Source organism: Rhincodon typus, chromosome 27 (assembly GCF_021869965.1).
Source record: "Rhincodon typus isolate 14 chromosome 27, sRhiTyp1.1, whole genome shotgun sequence".
NCBI classification, from domain to species: Eukaryota; Metazoa; Chordata; class Chondrichthyes; order Orectolobiformes; family Rhincodontidae; genus Rhincodon; species Rhincodon typus.
In genome coordinates this window covers 38125110-38144522 of record NC_063358.1, presented here as the reverse complement: position 1 = coordinate 38144522, position 19413 = coordinate 38125110, and the positions used below count along the sequence as shown (strand labels likewise).

Genomic DNA, 19413 nt, shown 5'->3' with positions numbered 1-19413 from the left:
CGAAACGTCAGCCTTTCTGCTCCTATGATGCTGCTTGGCCTGTTGTGTTCATCCAGCTCTGTACCTTGTTGTCTCGGATTCTCCAGCATCTGCAGTTCGTACTATCTCTGTTCATTTGCTGAGATGTTTTTCAACACCATTCTTTAGCCTTCTCCTTTTGATCCCCTAATCAATCAAGAATCAGTCTATATCTGTCTTGTGTACAATCAATGACTTGGCCTCCACAGTCTTCGCAGAATGAGTTCCACAGATTCACCACCACCTGGCAAGAAAAATTCCTCCTGAGTCGACCCAACACTCTGAGGCTGTGGTATCGGGTCTTAGTCTCTCCTACTAATGGAAACTTCTCTTTGTCCACTGTAGCCAGCCCTCTCAGTATTCTGTAAGTTTCAATAAGACTTTTCCCCCGTCCTTGTAAACTCCAAGTATGGACATGGAGTCCTCAACCGCTCCTCTGTAACAAGCCTTGGAATTATTCTTGTAAACCACCTCCTCCTCCTCTCCAATACTAAAACGTCCTTCCTTAGATACAGGGCCCAAACTACTCTCAACACTACAAATGCAATTTGACCAGAACCTTATACAGCCTCAGCAGTACATCCCTGCTCTTTTATTCCCATCCTCTTGAAATGAATACTAACGTTACATTTGCCTTTCTAACTGCTAACTGAACCTGCATATTAACCTTAGGAGAATTCTGAACGAGGACTGTGAAGTCCCTTTTGATGTTCAGATTTCTGAAGCCTTTCCCCGTTTAGAAAGTAATCTATGCCTCTATTCTTCCTACCCAGGTACCTAATGCTTTCTCATATTGTGTTCCATATGCCACTTCTTTGTCCACTCTTTTCACCTGTCCAAGTCCTTCTGCAGTCTCCCCACTTCCTCTGCACTACCTGCCCCTCCACCTATCTTTGTGTCGTCTACAAACTTAGCAATTATGCCCTCAGTTCCTTCATCCAGATTGTTAATGTATAACATGACTAGTTCTGACCCCTGTGGAATTCCATTGGTCATCAGCTGCCCTCCCGAAAAAGATACTTTATCCTCACTCTCTGCCTGCTATCAGTCAGCCAATCCCCTAACCATGCCACTAACTTGCCCTAACACCAAGGGCTCTTAACTTATTTAGCAGCCTCCTGTGCAGCATCTTGTCAAAGGCCCTCCGGAAATCCAAATGGATCATGCCCACTGGTTCTCCCTTGTCTAATTTGCTTGTTACCTCTTCAAAGAATTGTGGCAGATTTGTCAGACATGACCTTCTCTTGATGAAGCTTTGCTGACTCAGCCCTATTTACCATGCACTTCCAAGCACTCATCAGTCTCATCCTTACTAATGGACTCTAAAATCTTAACAACTGAGCCCAGGCTAACAGACCAATAGTTTCCTGTCTTCTGCCTCCTTGTCTTTTTAAATATGGCTGTTACGTTATTCATTCTCCAGTCCTTTGGCACCCTCCCCTGACTCAAGTGATTCCTGAATGATCACCACCAATACCTCTACAATCTCGTCAGCTATCTCCTTCAGAACTCTGGGGTGAAGTCCTTCTGGTTCGGGTGATTTATCCACCTTCAGACCCCTCAGCTTCCCCAGCACATTCTTCTTATTGATGGCCACTATATTCACCTCTGCCCCGATTCTTGAAGTTCTGGTATGCTACCTGTGCTGTCCACCGTGAAAACTGAGTATCTGTTCAGTTCTTCTGCCATTTCTTTGTGCCCCATTGCTACTTCTCCAGCCTCATTTTCCAGCAGTCCAACGTGCGCTCTTGTCTCTTTACTGATATGAAAACTCTTTTCTAATCTCTTGCAGTCTTCTTTTATATTGCTAGCTAGCTTATCTTCATATATTTAATCTTCTCTCCCTTTATTGCTTTTTTAGTTACCCTTTGCTGATTTTTTTGTGCAACCTGCCATAATCATTGCTCACTGGCTTCCTTTGCACATGGAGCAAGAGAGAGATGCACATTTGCAAGGTTTGACTGTTGGCTGAAGCGAAAGGATTGTTATTGCATTACAGTTAAAATCTGACATCCTGGGGTAAACATGGGCCAATCTGCCCACAGAGCAATTTGTTTTAGTCAGGGAGAGAATATTCATGGGAACTGTGTGCCCCAGTCCAGTTAAACAAACACAAACTCCACTTGGCAGGACTTAAGGCTGCAAATAACCTGTAATATTGCAGTTGTTATCAAAATACATTACCTGCCAAAACAACAGTGTATAGGGTGTGAAAATTCACGTGAAAACACGCTGGGCAAGGATTGTATCCAGTGAATTGGGGAGTGGTCTTCCAGAATCCTATATTTTGAATTCTTAGAATTCAGGAATCACTTGTTCTGTTTGGGATATGATAGGTCCTATATAAATGTCAGTTCTTTATTTTAGATGAAATTGTGAAGTTCTGATGTGCACTTCTGCCCCTTGCAAAAACAGGGGCCCTCCTCACTTACCTGGTTTGTCTTGTGTATTGTATTGCCATTCCTGAGTTTGGCAGTGCTGTCTGTCTTTTATTAACGATCAACAAATGTACAGATAATTCCAGCATCTGCCTGACATTTAGATCCTGTTGTGATGGATCACACTGCTGGGACTTGTCACCATGGCAAATTTGTTCTTAGTCACTAAGCAGCAAATGTAAACAAATCCCTGCTCATGGTCCTCTGGACCGTGCATTCCCCACATTAACTCAGGGAACCGTCGCAGCAAAGTTTTGTCCACGACCAAAACTGGCTTTAAAAAGGGTAACCCACTTACCAGACTGAGGTATGTGGGGTTTTATTTTGTCAGAAAAACTGTAAAACTTTGAGATTAACATTTCACTTTTTCTGTTGTGGAATAACCTTTTCCATTCAGCTTGTACTGATGCATTTGAAGAGTAGGGTAGAAAGACTGGCCAAGACGTTACTTTGCAAAAGACAGCTGAACCAACAGCCAACTGGATAGTCGTAAGTTTAATGGTGGAGACAGATTTATCATCTAATTTTAGCTGTGTACTTTTCTAAACAACTTCTTGACCTGCTCAGTAAGCCATCTCATTTCATAACAATCATTGCCGAAAGTTGTAAAAGGACATCAGAGAAGTGGAACAATGAAATTGAAGTTTGTTTCAAGTGGAAGACGTCTCACAAATATGCCCTTAATGGAGTGTCTGCTGTCCTAGCCATAGAGATATGTTACGAAGGGAAAGCAGATGAAATAAATGAACAATCTATTTTCCATGATGTTGAATGTGGAGAGGGGCTTTTAACTGGAACAGCAGAGTTAGCATTCCCATTGAAGCTCCAGTTTCACAGCGTAAGCACAACCCTCTGCTAGTCATGAAATTATCCTTCAGGGCCTCCTGTTACTCTGGAGGCCACACAAATAAACCTGCTAGAGGAATGGCAGATAGAGTTTAATTTAGATAAAAGCGAGATGTTGCATTTTGATAAGGCAAATTAGGGCAGAACTTACAGTCACTGGTAGGGCCCTGGGGAGTGTTGTCGAACATGGAGACCTAGAAGTGCAGGTACATAGTTCCTTGAAAATGGTGTCACAGGTAGACAGGCTGTAAAGAAGGCATTTGGCATGCTTCCCTTGTCGGTCAGTGCATCAAGTAGAGGAGTTGGTGTTATGGCTGCGCAATGCATTGGTCAGGCCAGATTTGGAATATTGCGTACAATTCTGGCCACCCTGCTATAGGAAGGATGTTATCAAACTGGAAAGGATGCAAAGAAGATTTACAAGGACGTTACCGAGACTGGAGGGTTTGAGTTATAAGGAGAGGCTAGAAATGCTGGGCCTTTTTTTTTCCCTGGAGGGTAGGAGGCTGAGGGATAACCTTTTAAGAGGTTTACAAAATCATGATAAGGTGAACAACCAAGGTCTTTTTCCCAAGATAATGGAGTCCAAAACTAGAAGGTATAGGTTTAAGGTGAGAGGGGAAAGATTTAAAAGGACCTGAGGGGTAACTTTTTTTACACAGAGGGTGGTGCATATATGGAACCATTTGCCAGAGGAAGTGTTAGAGTTGAGTACAGTTGCAGCATTTAAGATAGATTTTGTTAGGTACCTAGATAGGAAGGGTCTGGAGAATTATGGGCCAAATGGAAGCAAATGGGACTAGTTCAGTTTAGGAAACCTGGTCAGCATGAACGAGTTGGGCCGAAGGGTCTGTTTCTGTGCTCTGACTCTAGGATATGCGTTTCTTATTTACAAGCGTTTTGGATGATCAAAATTAAGTTTTGCTGCCATTTACAGAACTTTGGTGAGACCACAACCAGGAGTGTTCAGTGCAGTTCTAGTCTCTATTTTTCTGTAAGTACAATTTTTGGAATGTACGCAGTGAAGATTTGCTAAATTGATTTCTTGGGTGAGGTTGTTGACCTTCAGGGCGATTCAGCAAAATCATTCTATATGCTCTGGAGTTTAAAAGAATGAGGGGTAATCTCCTTGAAGATACAAGATTCAAGGAGGGTTTGGCAGGATAGATGCTGAGAGACTGCTACTGTGGATATAAGAGAACTAGAGGGGCATAGTCTCAGGACAAGGGGTTAATTTTTGGAATCCAAAAGAATCGAGGTACATGAGGATTGGAGGGAGTGAAATAGAGTTAAATTTGAAGGTCAGATCTAGAATGTTGGAGCAGGCTTGGTGGACTATATGGCCTACTAGTTCTCTTTTTTTATGTCATGTAGATCTGTGTATGCACTGTACTATGGTAAGAACTGCTGAAGTACTTTTATTTCTGACTCTAACAATTACTGCACAAACCTAACTGTCCAGGAAGTAAGGTCACAGGCTTAATTGTAAAGGGCAAAGAACCTGAAATGTGTAATAGTGAAGTGCTAGGTGTCACTGGCATAATTTATTACCCAAACCACACCCCTGGTTCTCATGGTACAATTCTGGCTGATATATTTGTGTTGTGGAGTGGTCCAGTAAAATTATTTCACTGCAGTACGATTATAAGGAACAGGAGAAAAGTCATAATACTTAGAACTTCAGTCAGTTTGGAGCAATGCATAATTGGTTTTACAGCTCAAATCTGCCCAGTCTCATTCATTCTCTTACTTCTGTCTGTTGCACACTCACTTTAATTTGCTAATGATATAAAGTTAGGTGGAATTGTAAGCTTTGGGGAAGCTTCAAAAGGTTAAGGAAAAGTTAAGGGAGTGGTCAAGAACATGGCAGTTGAAAAATGATGTAGCGAAGTGTGAGGCCACCCATGTAGTAGGAATGATAGAAAAGAAGATTATGTTTTAAAGTAGTGGGAGCTGGGAAATACTGGTGTTCAGAATGACCAGGATGTTCTTGTAACAAAGACAACATGCAGATTCAGAAAGCAGCTAAGAAACCAAATAGTCTGTTAGCCTTTTTTTTACACTTAAGGGATTGGATAACAAGGGTGAACTTAGCACAGATGTAGGGAATTGGTAAGGCCACATCTGAATCACTGCATAGGATTTCATTTTCCTTAAGGAAGGATATAGCTACCTTTAGAAGAAGTGCAACCAAAGTTCACTAAACCAGGCGTTCTCAAGGGGAACTCTGAAGAGAGAAAAGTACTTATGTTACGGAGAGTCAGAGGTTTTTTTATCGTTAGGATTGGGAGCTTCAAAAGCAAAACGATCAAGAAGCCCTTCACTAGACTTGTTCCTAATCTGAGAGGATTGTCCAAAGAGAGATGATTGAGTATCCTAGGCCTGTCTTCCCTGTGATTTCACTGAAACATACATTATTCTTAAGGGCGGTACGGTGGCTCAGTGGTTAGCATTGCTGCCTCACATCACCAGGGACCCGGGTTCGATTCCACCCTTGGGCGACTGTCTGTGTGGAGTTTGCACATTCTCCCCGTGTCTGCATGGATTTCCTCCGGGTGCTCCGGTTTCCTTCCACAGTCCAAAGATGTGCAGGTTAGGTGGATTGGCCATGCTAAATTGCCTGTAGTGTTCAGGGATGTGTAGATTAGGTGGGTTATAGGAGGATGGGTCTGGGTGGGTTGCTCTGTGGGTCAGTGTGGACTTGTTGGGCCAAAGGGCCTGTTTTCACACTGTAGGGATTCTATGACTGTCAGGGAAGGAGATGGGAAGATGTTTCCCCTGGCTGAGGAGTCTGTAACTAAAGATAACATTTTCAGATAGGGGTCAGCCACTTATGATTGAAATGAGAAATTTCTTCAGTCAAATGCTAGTGAGTTATTAGAACTCTGTTCCCTAGAGAGTTCAGAATGTTCTGTCTTTAAGTATATTCAAGAGTGAGATTGACAGAGTTTTGGATAGCAAGGGAATTGTGGGATATAGGGGTACTGAAGAAGAGAGTGTAGGAGATCAGCCAGGACCTTGAGTGATTACTTATGTTTTCTATCCACTTTATTCAGCTCCCATTTCTTCTTTCCCCTTCTTCATTTCCTCTCCTCTGTCTGCTGTAGTTCAATTCCTGGGATTTCTCTTAAATGGTAAACATTACAATGGCTCCATTATCTGGAGTTGATGCTTATAGCTCAACTGTTTGATAGACAAATAATATTCATTTGTCATGCTCCTTTATTTGCTGAGTCTAATGCATTATCCCATGCTATTCATTGTTCCCGTAGACACATTGGAAACTTGGAATGAAATGAAATCTCACATATTCCTTGGGTCCTTCCATGAAATGTGGCGATTTCCAGTTTCTTAAAGACACTTTAAAGTTCTGAGAGATATTTTCAGAGTTAGAGAATCTCAGAATCCTGTTTCTAAATTAAGGTAAACCATTGTGATCATGAAATGTGAAAATGATTTCTCGCGATTACAGACTTAGTGATAACTGTCTGAATGATCAACCAGATGAGGTCACTTTAGGGTGCAGAATTGAGTTTCAATGAACTGTAGGCCTGTTTCTCAGTTTCATCTTTCCTGATGTTTTGTTGCTAGAAACATGGTGATCTCCTCTCTCCCTGTTAAGATCAGTGCTGGGGAGAGTTCTGTGTGTCATTCTCAGTTAAGTGAGTAAGAATGGCACCTGGCTAAAGGAGAGAGGTGTAACTTGGCGATGCTTTGTTTGCAGCAGCAGTGGAATTTATTTTTTAGTTCGGAGATTGACCTACTGTCTTTTTTAAAAGTCATGAAAGCTTATTGGCTGCTAGCTGGGTTGTACTTCTCATCCGACCAGGGGGTTTCCATGCATTGTGTTGGAACTAAATTAAAACTTGGGTCTGGTTTTGTATCGATCTGTCTCCCAGGATAAAATTCATTCTGACCCTAAGTGTAAGGGCTAAAGAAATGTAGATCACTTTGTGGCAATACTATAGCTTTAAGACGTGTATTTTGTCCTGTAGAGGTGACGAGTGGACCGCTCAAGCCAATAAACAGCTTGTGAGACCTTAGGGTTTTTCTGAAATTGGAACAATAGGAACAGTCTGATGAGTGGGGTCAAACTCCCACAGAACTGGACTTTTTAGTTTTAGCCTTCAGCAGCAGTGGCTGGGGTCCTGAAGCTGGATGTTGAAGCTCTAATTTCTCTGTCTGTTACAGCTGTGTTCTCTTCCTGCTGTTAGAATTGCATGTGAGGCAACCTATTTTTACTGAATTTGCCTTTGCCAAGGGTATGTTTATGGGATCTTACTATATTGGAACAGTTAATTAGTAGTTCATATATATTATTTTGTTAAGCATTTTGATATGTTACAGTTAAGCCAGTTCTTTTATTTTTACTTTTCTGTATTTTAACTGTAGTGTAAAAATAAAGTGTGTTTTGCTTAACGTTGAGTAGTTTGACCAATTTATTTGCTTATGGAACGCAACGGATAACACTTACCTTTAAAATTAGAAAAAGTTAGGATCTAGGCTATCTTAATATATTTTGAGCAGGGGGTTTTGGTCTGATGCACACCAATGTGCAGCACTAACTTAGTCCTGTAGTCCTTGTTCTGCACAGATCCACATCCTGGGGCAGTGGTGAAATTGTCCCATGATTGTGAGTATCAAAAATATTAGTAGCATAATGGTGAACTTGGTTCCTTGCATCAACAAGAACCTGGTTTAGATGCCATCTGTAGAAGGATAGAGTTGTGAGTATCTGAGGTACCTGAGGCATTCAGGCTGTTTCCCCACCTGTCTGAAATCATTCCCAGAACCCAACTCTTCTCCAGCAAACAAGCTGCATCAATTCCCTCACCCTTTTTGTTCCCATTCGATTGCAGTGACGGCAAAAGACTTAGAGAATGCTGTTCTCCCACATCATCCTGCAGTCAAAAGTTGCAATGGTCTCTTAAAACATCATTGTAAAATTAATCTTTTCTGTAAATTCCAACTCAGTAAATTCATTTTTTGTTACAATGTTGAGGTTTAATATTCGCCTCCCAGTTTCAGGGGCCTCCTTTTGCCAGTGACATGGGAATGAAATTGGAGAGGGAAATAGTGTAAAACTAAAAGCAGTATCGAGTTGTATGACACACCACTCGATCCAAGTGCTCGTGTTAATGATGGCTGTATCTGTTTGCATGCTTTTATCTATCTTTTGCACTCACTAATTTCTCTGGTATCCTCTTGTTAAGTTTCTACATCTCCTTTTTGACAGATACAAAGTGACAAGCTCACTTTGTCACATCCACATTGAAAAATGTCGAAAGCTACCGGTTCAAAGTCCAGGTCACAGTCGTCTCATTCAAGGTCCCGCTCTCGTTCTCGCTCCCGGTCCTTTACAAGGTCTCGTTCACGTTCTCGTTCCCGGTCTCACTCTCGCAAACGGAAGTACAGGTGAGAGAATTTCTTGAGATCATTACATCCTGATTTTGTGAAGCTAATGCTCTCTGATTATAGCTGGGTAGGTTATCAGTCAGCTTCCCAGTGCTCTGTGCAGGTAAAGTGTATGGTTCTAGCTGATTAAAATCCAACAGTGCCCCTACCTATGTTGAGCATCCTTGAAGGCCAGTAATAACCTGCATTAGTCTAACTTAGCGATGGTGATGCCAATGAATATCAAGGGGGAATTGTTAGATTCTGTCTTATTGGAGATGGTCATTGTCTGGCATTTGTGTGGCGCAAATGTTACTTACCATTTTTCACACTTGTGTTGGGCTCTTCTGCCATGGGGGTGGGGATATTTGTGCAGCCTCCTCCACCACCACCATTCATGACTAGATGTGCAGGACTGCAGAGCTTAGATCTGATCCGCTGGTTGTGAGATCGCTTGGCTGTCTATCACTTGCTCTTTATGGTGTTTGGCATGCAAATCATCCTGTCTGGTAGCTTCACCAGGTTGACACCACATTTTTAGGTATGCCAGGTGCTGCACATGGCATGTCCTCCTGCACTCTTCTTTGATCCAGGGTTGATTTCCCTGGCTTAATAATGGTTGAGTGGGCAAATGTTTAACTATGAGGTTGCAGATTGTGTGGCAGTATATTTCTGCTGCTGTTGATGGCCCACATGGATGCCCAGTTTTGAATAGCTGGATCTATTTGAAATCTGTCCCATTTAGCACAGTGATAGTGCCACACAACATGATAGAGAGTATAAAAACCGAAAGAACTGCAAATGCTGTAAATCAGGGACAAAAACAAAGTTGCTGGAAAAGCTCAACAGTTCTGGCAGCATCTGTGAACAAGAAAACAGAGTTAACGTTTTGGGTCCGGTGACCCTTCCTCAGAACTAATGGTGGCTGGGAAAGCATCAGTTTATATGCAGAAAAAAGGGGAAGTGGATGGGGTGGAGAGTAAATGATAAGATAAAGCCCAAAGAGAGAGAAGAGCAGTTGGACAGACACAGAGTTGATAACGATCAGGCTGGGAGGGTGAATAGTTGTTAATGGGGACTATTAGTGACTAATAACAGGTAGTGTGTAATGGCAGGCTATGTGGTAACAAGACCTGGTGTGTGGGGTAGGGAGCTAGGACATGGGAGAGTTTAGGCTGTAAAATTATTGAACTCGATATTGAGTCCGGAGGGCTGCAGGGTCCCCAAGCGGAAAATGAGGTGTTGTTCTTCTAACTTGCATTGAGCTTCGCTAGAACACTGCAGCAAGCCAGAGACAGAGATGTTGGCCAGGGAACAGGGTGGTGTGTTAAAGTGGCAGGCAACAGGTAGTTCAGGGTCTTTTCTGCAAGCAGAATATAGATGTTGTGCGAAGCGGTCACCTAGTCTACGTTTCGTTTCCCCAATGTAGAGGAGACCACATTGTGAGCAGCGAATGTAGTAGACTAGATTCTGGGGAGTGCACGTGAAGTGTTGCTTCACTTGGAAGGTATGTTTGGACCTTTGGATACTGGGGAGCGAGGAGGTAAATGGGTAGGTATTGCGCCTTCACCAGTTACAGGGGAAGGTGCCGTAGGGCTGTGAGGGGGTATTGGGGGTGAAGGAAGTGTGGACCAGGATGTCCTGGAGGGAACGGTCCCTGTGGAAGGTGAACAAGGGAGGGGAGGGGAGGGGAATGTGTGTCTGGTGGTGGCATCTTGCAGGAGGTGGCGGAAATGGTACCTGATGATCTTCTGGATGTGGATTCTGGTGGGATGATAGGTAAGGACAAGGAGATCCCTATTGCTGTTGCAGGAGGAAGAGAAGGGGTGGGGACGGGAGATGGATCGGACCTGGTTGAGGGCCCTGTTGATCACAGAGCTGGGGAATCCTCAGTTGAGGAAGAAGGTGAACATTTCGGAGGCTCCCTTGTCGAAGTTGGCCTCGTCTGAACATATACGACGGAGTGGGAGGAACTGAGACAATGGGATGGAATCTTTACAGGAAGTGGGTTGCAAGGATGTATAGTCTAGAGAGTATTATCAATGTGAAGGTGGGACTTTACCTCCACAAGGACTGTGCAGCAATCACACTCCCGCCTACTGTCATGGACATGTGATGAGATCAAAGATGTTTTGCCCTCTTGTTGTTTCCCTCATCACCTGCTGCAGACCCAGTCTGGCAGCTATATTCTTAAGGACACGACCAGCTCAAACAGTTGTAGGGCTCTGGGGAGTGTTGTCGAACTAAGAGATCAAGGCGTGCGGGTACCTAGTTCCTTGAAAGTGGCTTTATAGGCAGACAGGGTGGTGAAGGCAGCATTTGGCACACTTGCCTTCATCAGGCAATGAAATGAGTACAGGAGTTGGGATGTCATGCTATAACAGTACAAGACATCATTAGTGAGGCCACATTTGGAATATTGCATACAATTCTGGTTGTCTTGCTATAAGAAGAATGTTATTCAAATGGGAAGGGTGCAAAAAAGATTTACAAGGATGTTATCAAGAAGGTTTGAGTTATAAGGAGAGGCTGGATAGGCTGGGACCTTGTTCCCCTGTGGAATAGGAGGCTGGGGAATGACCTTATAGAAGTTTATAAAATCATGAGGGGCACAGGTAAGGTGAATTACCAAGGTCTTTTCCACAGAGTAGAGGAATCCAAAGCTAGAGAGCATTGGTTTAAGGTGAGTGGGGAAAGATTTAAAATAGACCTGAGGAGCAACATTTTCACATAGAGAGAGGTGCATATATGGAACGAGCTGCCAGAGGAAGTGGTAGTGACGGGGATGATTACAAATTTAAAAGACATTTGGACAGGTTCGTGGGATAAGAAAGGTTCAGAGGGATTTGGGCCAAACACAGGCGAATGACTCTACTGCTGCTGCAAAGCCACTTTTGGTGGACATTGAAATCCCCCAGCCAACGTACGTTTTGCTTTTTGCCACATAGCCCTGACAGCATTCTGGCAATGGTACTGAAGGCTTGTGATCCAGAACTTGTTATGCCCCTGGCAGGGTTACCATTGACCAGAAACTCAACTGGACTCGCCACGTGAACACAGTGGCTACAAAAGCAGGTCAGAGGCTCAGAATACTGCGGTGGGCAGCTAACCACCTGACAAGATCAAAATTCTGGAATTATCTCCCTAAGGGCTTTGTGGGTCAACCGACGGCACATGGACTACAGTAGTTCAAGAAGGCAGCTGACTATCATAGATCATAGAATCCCTACACTGTGGAAACAGGCCCTTCAGCCCAACAAATCCACACCAACGCTCAGACCATCCAATCCAGACCCATCCCCCTATAAGCCATTGAATCTGCACATCCCTGAACACTTGGGCAATATAGCATGGCCAATCCACCTAGCCTGCACATCTTTGGATTGTGGGAGGAAACCCATGTGGACACAAGGAGAATGTGCAAACTCCACACAGGCAGTTGCCTGAGGGTGGAATTGAACCTGTGTTCCAGGCGCTGTGAGGCAGCAGTGCTAACCACTGAGCCACCATGCCATCCGAGGTCAACCGGGGACAGGCAAGAAATGCTGGCCAGTCAGTGATGTCCATGTTCCAAGAGTAAATATAAAAAAAAAATGAATATAAAAAAAATGTTCCAATACATCCGTTAGCCTTGTGCTTCTGGGTACTGTTTAAGGATCTGTGGTGAATTTTGACAGTGCATCTTGTGGATAGTGTACACTGCTGCTACTGAGCATTGGTGTTGGAGGGACTGGATGTTTGTGGATATGGTACCTGTCAAGGTGACTGCTTTGTCCTTGATGGTGTCAAGCTTCTTGAGTACTGTTGGAGCTGCACCCATCCAGGATAGTGGGGAGTATTCCATCACACTCCTGACTTCTGCCTTGTAGATGTTGGTCAGGATTTGGGGAGTCAGGAGGTCATTTATTCTCTGCAGAGTTCCTGGCCTCTGACCTGTTCTTGTCGCCACAATATTTGTGTGGCTGCTCCAGTTTGTTTTCTGGTCAGTGGTGGCCTTCAGGAAGTTATTTGGAAGTGGGGTTTCAGAAGTAAAATGCTATGAATGATTAGATTCTCTTGTTGATGATGGTCATCATCTGGAACTGTATTGCAAAATGTTACTTGTCATTTATTAACCCAAGCTTGAATATTGTCCAGGCATTGCCACATTTGGGCAATGCAAGGTTTGCTGTCACTCCTAATGAAAATAAATGCACGCAGTAGAAATTGGGGGCCAATTCCATGACCAAAAATTGTACTCTAGTTTAAAAGACAAAGTTTATGAAATTCCCTTCAAGCACAAAGGCAGATAAACATGTTTTGTTGGAAGCCATGATGAATTTGGTACTTTCCCTAATGGCACTCTGGCTTAAGACCAGCCAACTCTGTGCAGATTGGGAATTTGCATTGGAGTCTACCTCGTCTGCATTGCATTGTGCCATATCGGATTGCATTCACCGTTTGATCCATTGACCGGTGTATTTTTTTCACTCGTACTCATGTTTAGAACAGTGAACATGTAACAGTACAGCACAGTACAGGCCCTTCGGCCCACGATGTTGTGCCGAACTTTTACCCTAAATCTAAGGTCTATCTAACCTCCACCCCTACCTTATACTATCATCCATATGCCTATCTAATAGCCGCTTAAATGCCCCTAATGAGGCCGACTCCACCACCCCCTCTGGCAATGCATTCGACACCCCTACCACTCACTGAGTAAAGAACCTACCTCTGACATCTTCCCTGTACCTACCTCCACTCACTTTAAAACTATGCCCCCTCGTAATAGCTACCTCCACCCTAGGAAAACGTCTCTGGCTGTCCACTCTATACCTCTGATCATTTTGTACACCTCTATCAAGTCCCCTCTCATCCTTTGTTGTTCTAAAGAGAAAAGCCCCAGCTCTCTCAACCTTTCCTCGTAAGACCTTCCTTCCATTGCAGCCAACATCCTGGTAAATCTCCTCTGCACCTTTTCCAATTCTTCCACAACTTTCCTGTAATGAGGCAACCAGAACTGAACACAATACTCCAGATGTGGCCGAACCAGGCTTTTGTATAGCTGGAGCATAACTTCCCGGCTCTTGAACTCAATCCCTCTATTAATGAAAGCTAACACACCATACGCCTTCTTAACAACTCTATCCACCTGGGTGGCAGCTTTCAGGGAAGTGTGGACATGAACCCCGAGATCCCTCTGCTCCTCCACACTGCCAAGAATCTTTCCGTTCACCCTGTATTCTGCTTTCAGGTTTGTCCTTCCAAAATGAATCACCTCACACTTTTCAGGGTTAAACTCCATCTGCCACTTCTCAGCCCAGCTCTGCATCCTATCAATGTCCCTTTGTCACCTCGAACAGCCATCCGCACTATCCACAACTCGACCCACCTTCGTATCGTCCGTGAACTTACTAATCCACCCTTCCACTCCTATATCCAAATCATTTACAAAAATCACAAATAGAATAGGACCCAGAACAGATCCTTGTGGTACACCACCCTAACTGAGCACCATGTTGAATATTTTCCGTCCACTACCACTCTTTGTCTTTTAAGGGTCAGCCAATTCTGAATCCAATCTGCCACATTTCCCCCTATCCCATGCCTCCTTACTTTCTGCATGACCCTACCATGGGGAACCTTATCAAACGCCTTACTTAAATCCATGTATACCACATCCATTGCTCTACCTTCATCCACGTGTTTGGTCACCTCTTCAAAGAATTCAGTAATGTTTGTGAGGCATGATCTACCCCTCACAAATCCATGTTGACTATCACGAATCAAACTGTGCCTCTCCAAGTGATCATAAATCCTATCTCTCAGAGCCCTTTCCAGTAATTTGCCCACCACTGAAGTAAGACTAATTGGCCTGTAATTTCCAGGGTTATCCCTATTCCCTTTTTTGAACAAATTAATTGTTATTGGTTCTGCGCCTAAGCGTTGCTGAGATTACATTAACAAACAGAATTGCCATCCGTTTAGCCAGGGCTACTCCCATTCCTCTGATCCCTGTGGACTCAGTAGGAGTAAGTGGCACAGTTGCAGAACGCACAAAAGTCTCGAGTGGATTACGACTAACCCACCCACCAGCTGCTAAACACTTGGAGCTGTCTAAGGCTTGATATATAGGGAGCTAAGTGAAATCCGTTCTTTCCACAGTAAATGAAATCTTTTGGCTGATTCACTCCCTGACTCTTGCTGGCAGAACTGATGCCAGAAATAAAGACTTCTGAAAAAAAAATTCAATTCCTGTCTGGCTTGTGTTCCGAACAGCCGGCCTCTTCCTGTGAGAGTTAGAGCTGAGGTGAGCTGTTCACTTGATACTGTAAAATGGCTTTAGCAGGCAGGCTGTAGCTGTGTCATTCCTCGCAATGTGGTTGATCACTGGGGCACACATTCCTCTCGATGAAAAGCTACGCTGGGTAAGCACTGCAATTCAAACTTCTCAATCTGTTTTTTGCTTCTTAATTTGTAATTTATTTAGCTGAAGGGTTTCTTTTCCTTCTGTTACCCCAGGGACAGCTTTGTAGAACAGTTAGTTTAGCTGCCAGCACGGCCCCTGTGTTAGCTTTTAAAGTTCTCTTTTCATGTGCTTAAAATGCTGGTAACCTGGTGTAGCATGCAACTGAAAGAAATTTGCAAGATAAGTATCTGTTCACTACCTTCTCTCTTTTTGAGTAACTTAGAATAAGTTTAACGAAACTTGATGTTTGAGCAAGGTTTTGTTCCTTCAAAAGATTAAATATTTCGAGCTTTAGAAGATTGAAAACTCGACATACCTTTTGCTTCTCATTGCTTTCACATCTAAGGGGCCACAGCTGGGAATGAGGGGTAGAGAGAGGGAGAAACAGGCATTTTCTGTTAACTGCAGCTGTGGGTGAGGAGACAGGGAGGCATTTTCTGTTAACTGTTGATATGCTGAATGTTGTTTTGTCTATATTGTACTACCCCTTGTAATCTTTGTTAGTTTGAGTCATTAGAAATTGTGTTCAGAGTTCAGGCGTGGTCATACTGTGTTGTTCATCTAGCCAAGCAACTAACTGGGTAGAAATTGGTAGGGGGTGTGGGGAATTTAGGGAACCAACTTGTACTCGAGTGTGTTTCTCCAGTTTTGTTACTGCTACAGGGCTCATAGTGTCAGAATTATACGAATCACTCCCTGTTCTCTATCACCCGTACAACTGTGAGTCAGCCTCTATACGTCCTGAAAGATTTCTCCTAATTGGCCTTGTTTTGTCAGCTTTTGCCTCCCACTGTTGATGTGTGCAACATCCATTATTTGCAATGACGTGGATAAGATTGTAACCCAGTGAAAGCATACTAGAACTCTGAGAATTAGTGAAGTTTTTGGTGGATGTGAGAATGGTGATGGGGTAGAGTGGGGACAGCTGTTTGGTGATGGTGTATCTGAACAGGATATTGGTGTTGTTGACGTCATCATTGTGCATCCACATCACTTTGGAACTACCGGTAGCCAGTAGATTGCTGTTGTTGCTGTCTGCCTCCCTGCTGCTGTTGTGCCACTTGCCTTGCTAAGGGAATGGACAGTGGATGAGTCACCGAGGACTCTTGCTGAGCACTACTCGGAGCCAGTGGTTTCTAATTTATTTCAGGCGCACCAGGCATGCATTGCGAAATAAACTTTAAAAGTTATGCTACAAGACTGGCGTCACTGGGAGGGAGGTTACAGGCACCGTGCCTGCCTAAGCTTTGATGGTGCCCCCCCCACCCCCCCCCCTCTCTCTCTCTCTCTCTCTCTCCCCCTCACTCCACCCCCCCCCCCACTCCCCCCCAGCAGTTCCACAGGTTTTCATCTCTAAATGGTTTTTTTTCTCTCAAGTGGTTTGTACCCTTCACTCACCAGCAGTTGCTAGTCTGAGCAGCTGACAGCTCTTATTGCTCAGTACGTATGCCTGTGCTGCCCAGTGCGGCAAATATTGGGAATTCAGTCAACCGAACCTGAGAACTTCAGGATGGGTCTGGAGAAAAAAAATCCTTCTTCACCCAATAAAGAAGTGTAGAGTCATTCATAAAATAATATCCATAGGTTATTCAACCCTACGATCCTGCTGGAGCATTGAATTAGATTGTGGATGATCTGTATCTCAACTCCATAGCCCTTCATCTAATAACAATCTGTCAATCTCAGTCTACAAAGCTTCCTAGCATTGTCCCCAGCATTCACAACCTTTTGAAAGTGTTCGAAATGTTCACTATTCTTTGTGGAATGATTCTTCATGTTTTACACTAATTATAGGGTGCTGCCTAATTTTATGATTGTTTAATATTGTGGATCTCTCTACTAGAGGAAATAGTTTCTGTATATATCCTATTGACTCACTTTATGGTTGTAAAGCATTCTGTCCTCATCTTCTAAACTGACAGTCATAAAACATGTTCTCTTCACATAATTTAACACTTCAAGTATGAGTATCATTTGCCTTGGTCTTTGTGCTTCTAATGAGCATAGTCAGTTTTACCCAGCCAGAAAGGTACCTTTCATAAAGGAGCCGCTTGTACGGAGTAGAAACTGTAACTCCTACATAAGGCACCGTGCTAGCTCCTAACCCCTTTCTGAATGAAGTATATTGTCTGAGAGGGATCTTTATTAAGACCATTGTTTGTATTCTGATGTCCTCTGAGGCTTCATTTAACTGAAAGCATCTCTTTTTTGGGGGCTCTTGTTTCTTTCCAAACAACCAATGCAAAATTCGGCTCAACACTGGACCCTGCTGGTGAGGCAGTGCCTCACAGACAAAATATCAAACCAAATCCGTAACAGAGTCTTACTTCCTGATCTGTCGGTTCCTTTGTATTTAAACAGTTGGCAGCGTTTTCAGAAAAATCTGCAAGAACTATGACCATCTAATAATTTCATTTGTTAATTTGCTAAGATTTGTACTCAACATTGAGAGAGACAGTCCCACAGCTTGGGAACTGTCATGACTGTGGCTATTTTCAGTAGGTAGTGGGCCGCATCTGGGGCCCTTGCTTGTTTCTGGCTGTATTATGGCTACTGCCTGGTGGTGCCTTTGTGGGGGTTCATGGTACCCCTTCTTGTTGACTCCTGTTGTTGGTGGGACTCCCCTCATAGCTGGCTGAGAGTCTGAATAGAATTGATTACTATCCTACTTTGTTCTGCTGACTACAGGTTACAGTCTGCAACTGCAGAGGCCATGCAGTTTCAACTGCTACCTCATCAGTGAGAGGGATCGATTTGTTCCTGAAATTGCCAGTGCCCAGTTTAGGGTGGGGTGACTGAGATCAGAGTGGCCACCACCCTGTTGGCCAGGAGGGGCAGCTACAGCATGGCTGGGCTAGTTTTGAGCGTGGTGATAAACTTTCAGGTGATGCTTATGGACAGTGGCAGCATCAATGCTGGGGGTGAGCAATTGTTCTGGCAGTTGGTCTGGGACCTGATGGGTGGGCAGTCCACGATGAAGACCATGGACGTCAATGTGGCACAAGGAGAGGCTGCAAACCAGAGAGAAGGGCAAGTTGTTCCAAAATGGCAATGTGGAATTTTAGTGCCTAATTACTTACCAATCTTAAAGTGAGCCAATATCAAACAAACGAGGCATCTTTGAGCAAGGACTAACTGGATTCATGACAGTTGAGAGAAGGAATCCTGCACCTGCAACTGTATCCCAGCACAGGCATCCTCCCTGATCATTCCTGAGTCATTTTGACTTTCTTCTCCATTTCCCTCTGGCCTCTTCTCCCTTCCTGTCTACAAGCCCTGGCCTCTTCAATTGCTGTTTTTTTCTGTCTGCTTTTTCACAGGCTCCAGCTTCCTTGCTCATTTGAGGTTTTGAGCAGGTTTCTGAAGGTGAAGGGTGCAGATGAGATGTTCCAGTTGTTCAAATCAAAATGGGTGAATCATTCAGGGAAAAGGCTGGGGGTTGCACATGAGGGTAATGACAAGTTAGGGGTGAGTAGAAACTTAAGGCAAGAATGTATATTTATGGCAGTTTTACCTCTGTGGAAAGATTGTGTGTGGCCGGGGTAGTGTTTGAGTATTGAGAATGATTGCAACTTGTTCAGTACAATTCATGACTCCTCGGATACTAAAGCAGTCTACATGCAACAAGACCTGGACAATATCCAGGCTTGGGCCGATAAGTGGCAAGTGATGTTTGCACTATGTAAGTGCTAGGCAATTATTATCTCAAGGAAGAGAGAATCTAACCATCGCCCTTTGACATTCAGTGTTATCACTATCACTGAATCTCACGCAATCAACATGCTGTTCCTTACCATTGAATAGATGCTGAACTAGACTATTCACTTAAATACTGTGGCTACAACAGATCGGAGTCTAGGAATGCTGCATTGAGTAATGTACCTCTTGATTCTCCAAAAACAATCCACCGTCTACAAAGATCAAGTCAGGATGTGATGGAATACTCCTCACTTACTTGGATGAGTGCAGCTCCAACAACACAAGAAACTTGACACCATCCAGGACAAAACAGTCCCCTTGATTGACACCATATCCACAAAGATTCATTCCCTCCATCACCAATGCACAGAAGCAGCAGTGTGTACCATCTACAAGATGCACTGTAGGATTTCATCAAAGTTCCTTGGCATTCCAAACCCACAACCGCTACAATCTCGAAGAACAAAAGTAGCACACAATCAAACATCACCAGCAAGTTCCTCTCTAAACTATTCACCATCCTGGCTTGGAAATATATGACTGCTTCTTCGCTGTGGCTGGGCCAAAATC

The 19413-nt window shown here is 43.8% G+C and overlaps 1 protein-coding gene across 5 annotated transcripts in view; it reads left to right on the top strand.

Annotated features, from left to right (window-relative positions):
* Window positions 1-6700: 6700 nt before the first annotated feature.
* Window positions 6701-19413, top strand: part of LOC109931916 (thyroid hormone receptor-associated protein 3) — a 36306-nt gene continuing 23593 nt past the window's right edge. For 4 of the 5 annotated variants that reach the window (XM_048612898.1, XM_020531189.2, XM_048612897.1 and 1 more), the window contains exons 1-2: window positions 6701-6725; window positions 8539-8717. In XM_048612898.1, the coding sequence (XP_048468855.1) occupies window positions 8581-8717 (137 nt within the window). In that variant the 5' untranslated portion in view covers window positions 6701-6725; window positions 8539-8580. Of the gene's footprint in view, window positions 6726-8538; window positions 8718-14969; window positions 15104-19413 lie in introns of those variants that run through there. The other variant, XM_048612896.1, reaches the window with a different exon arrangement.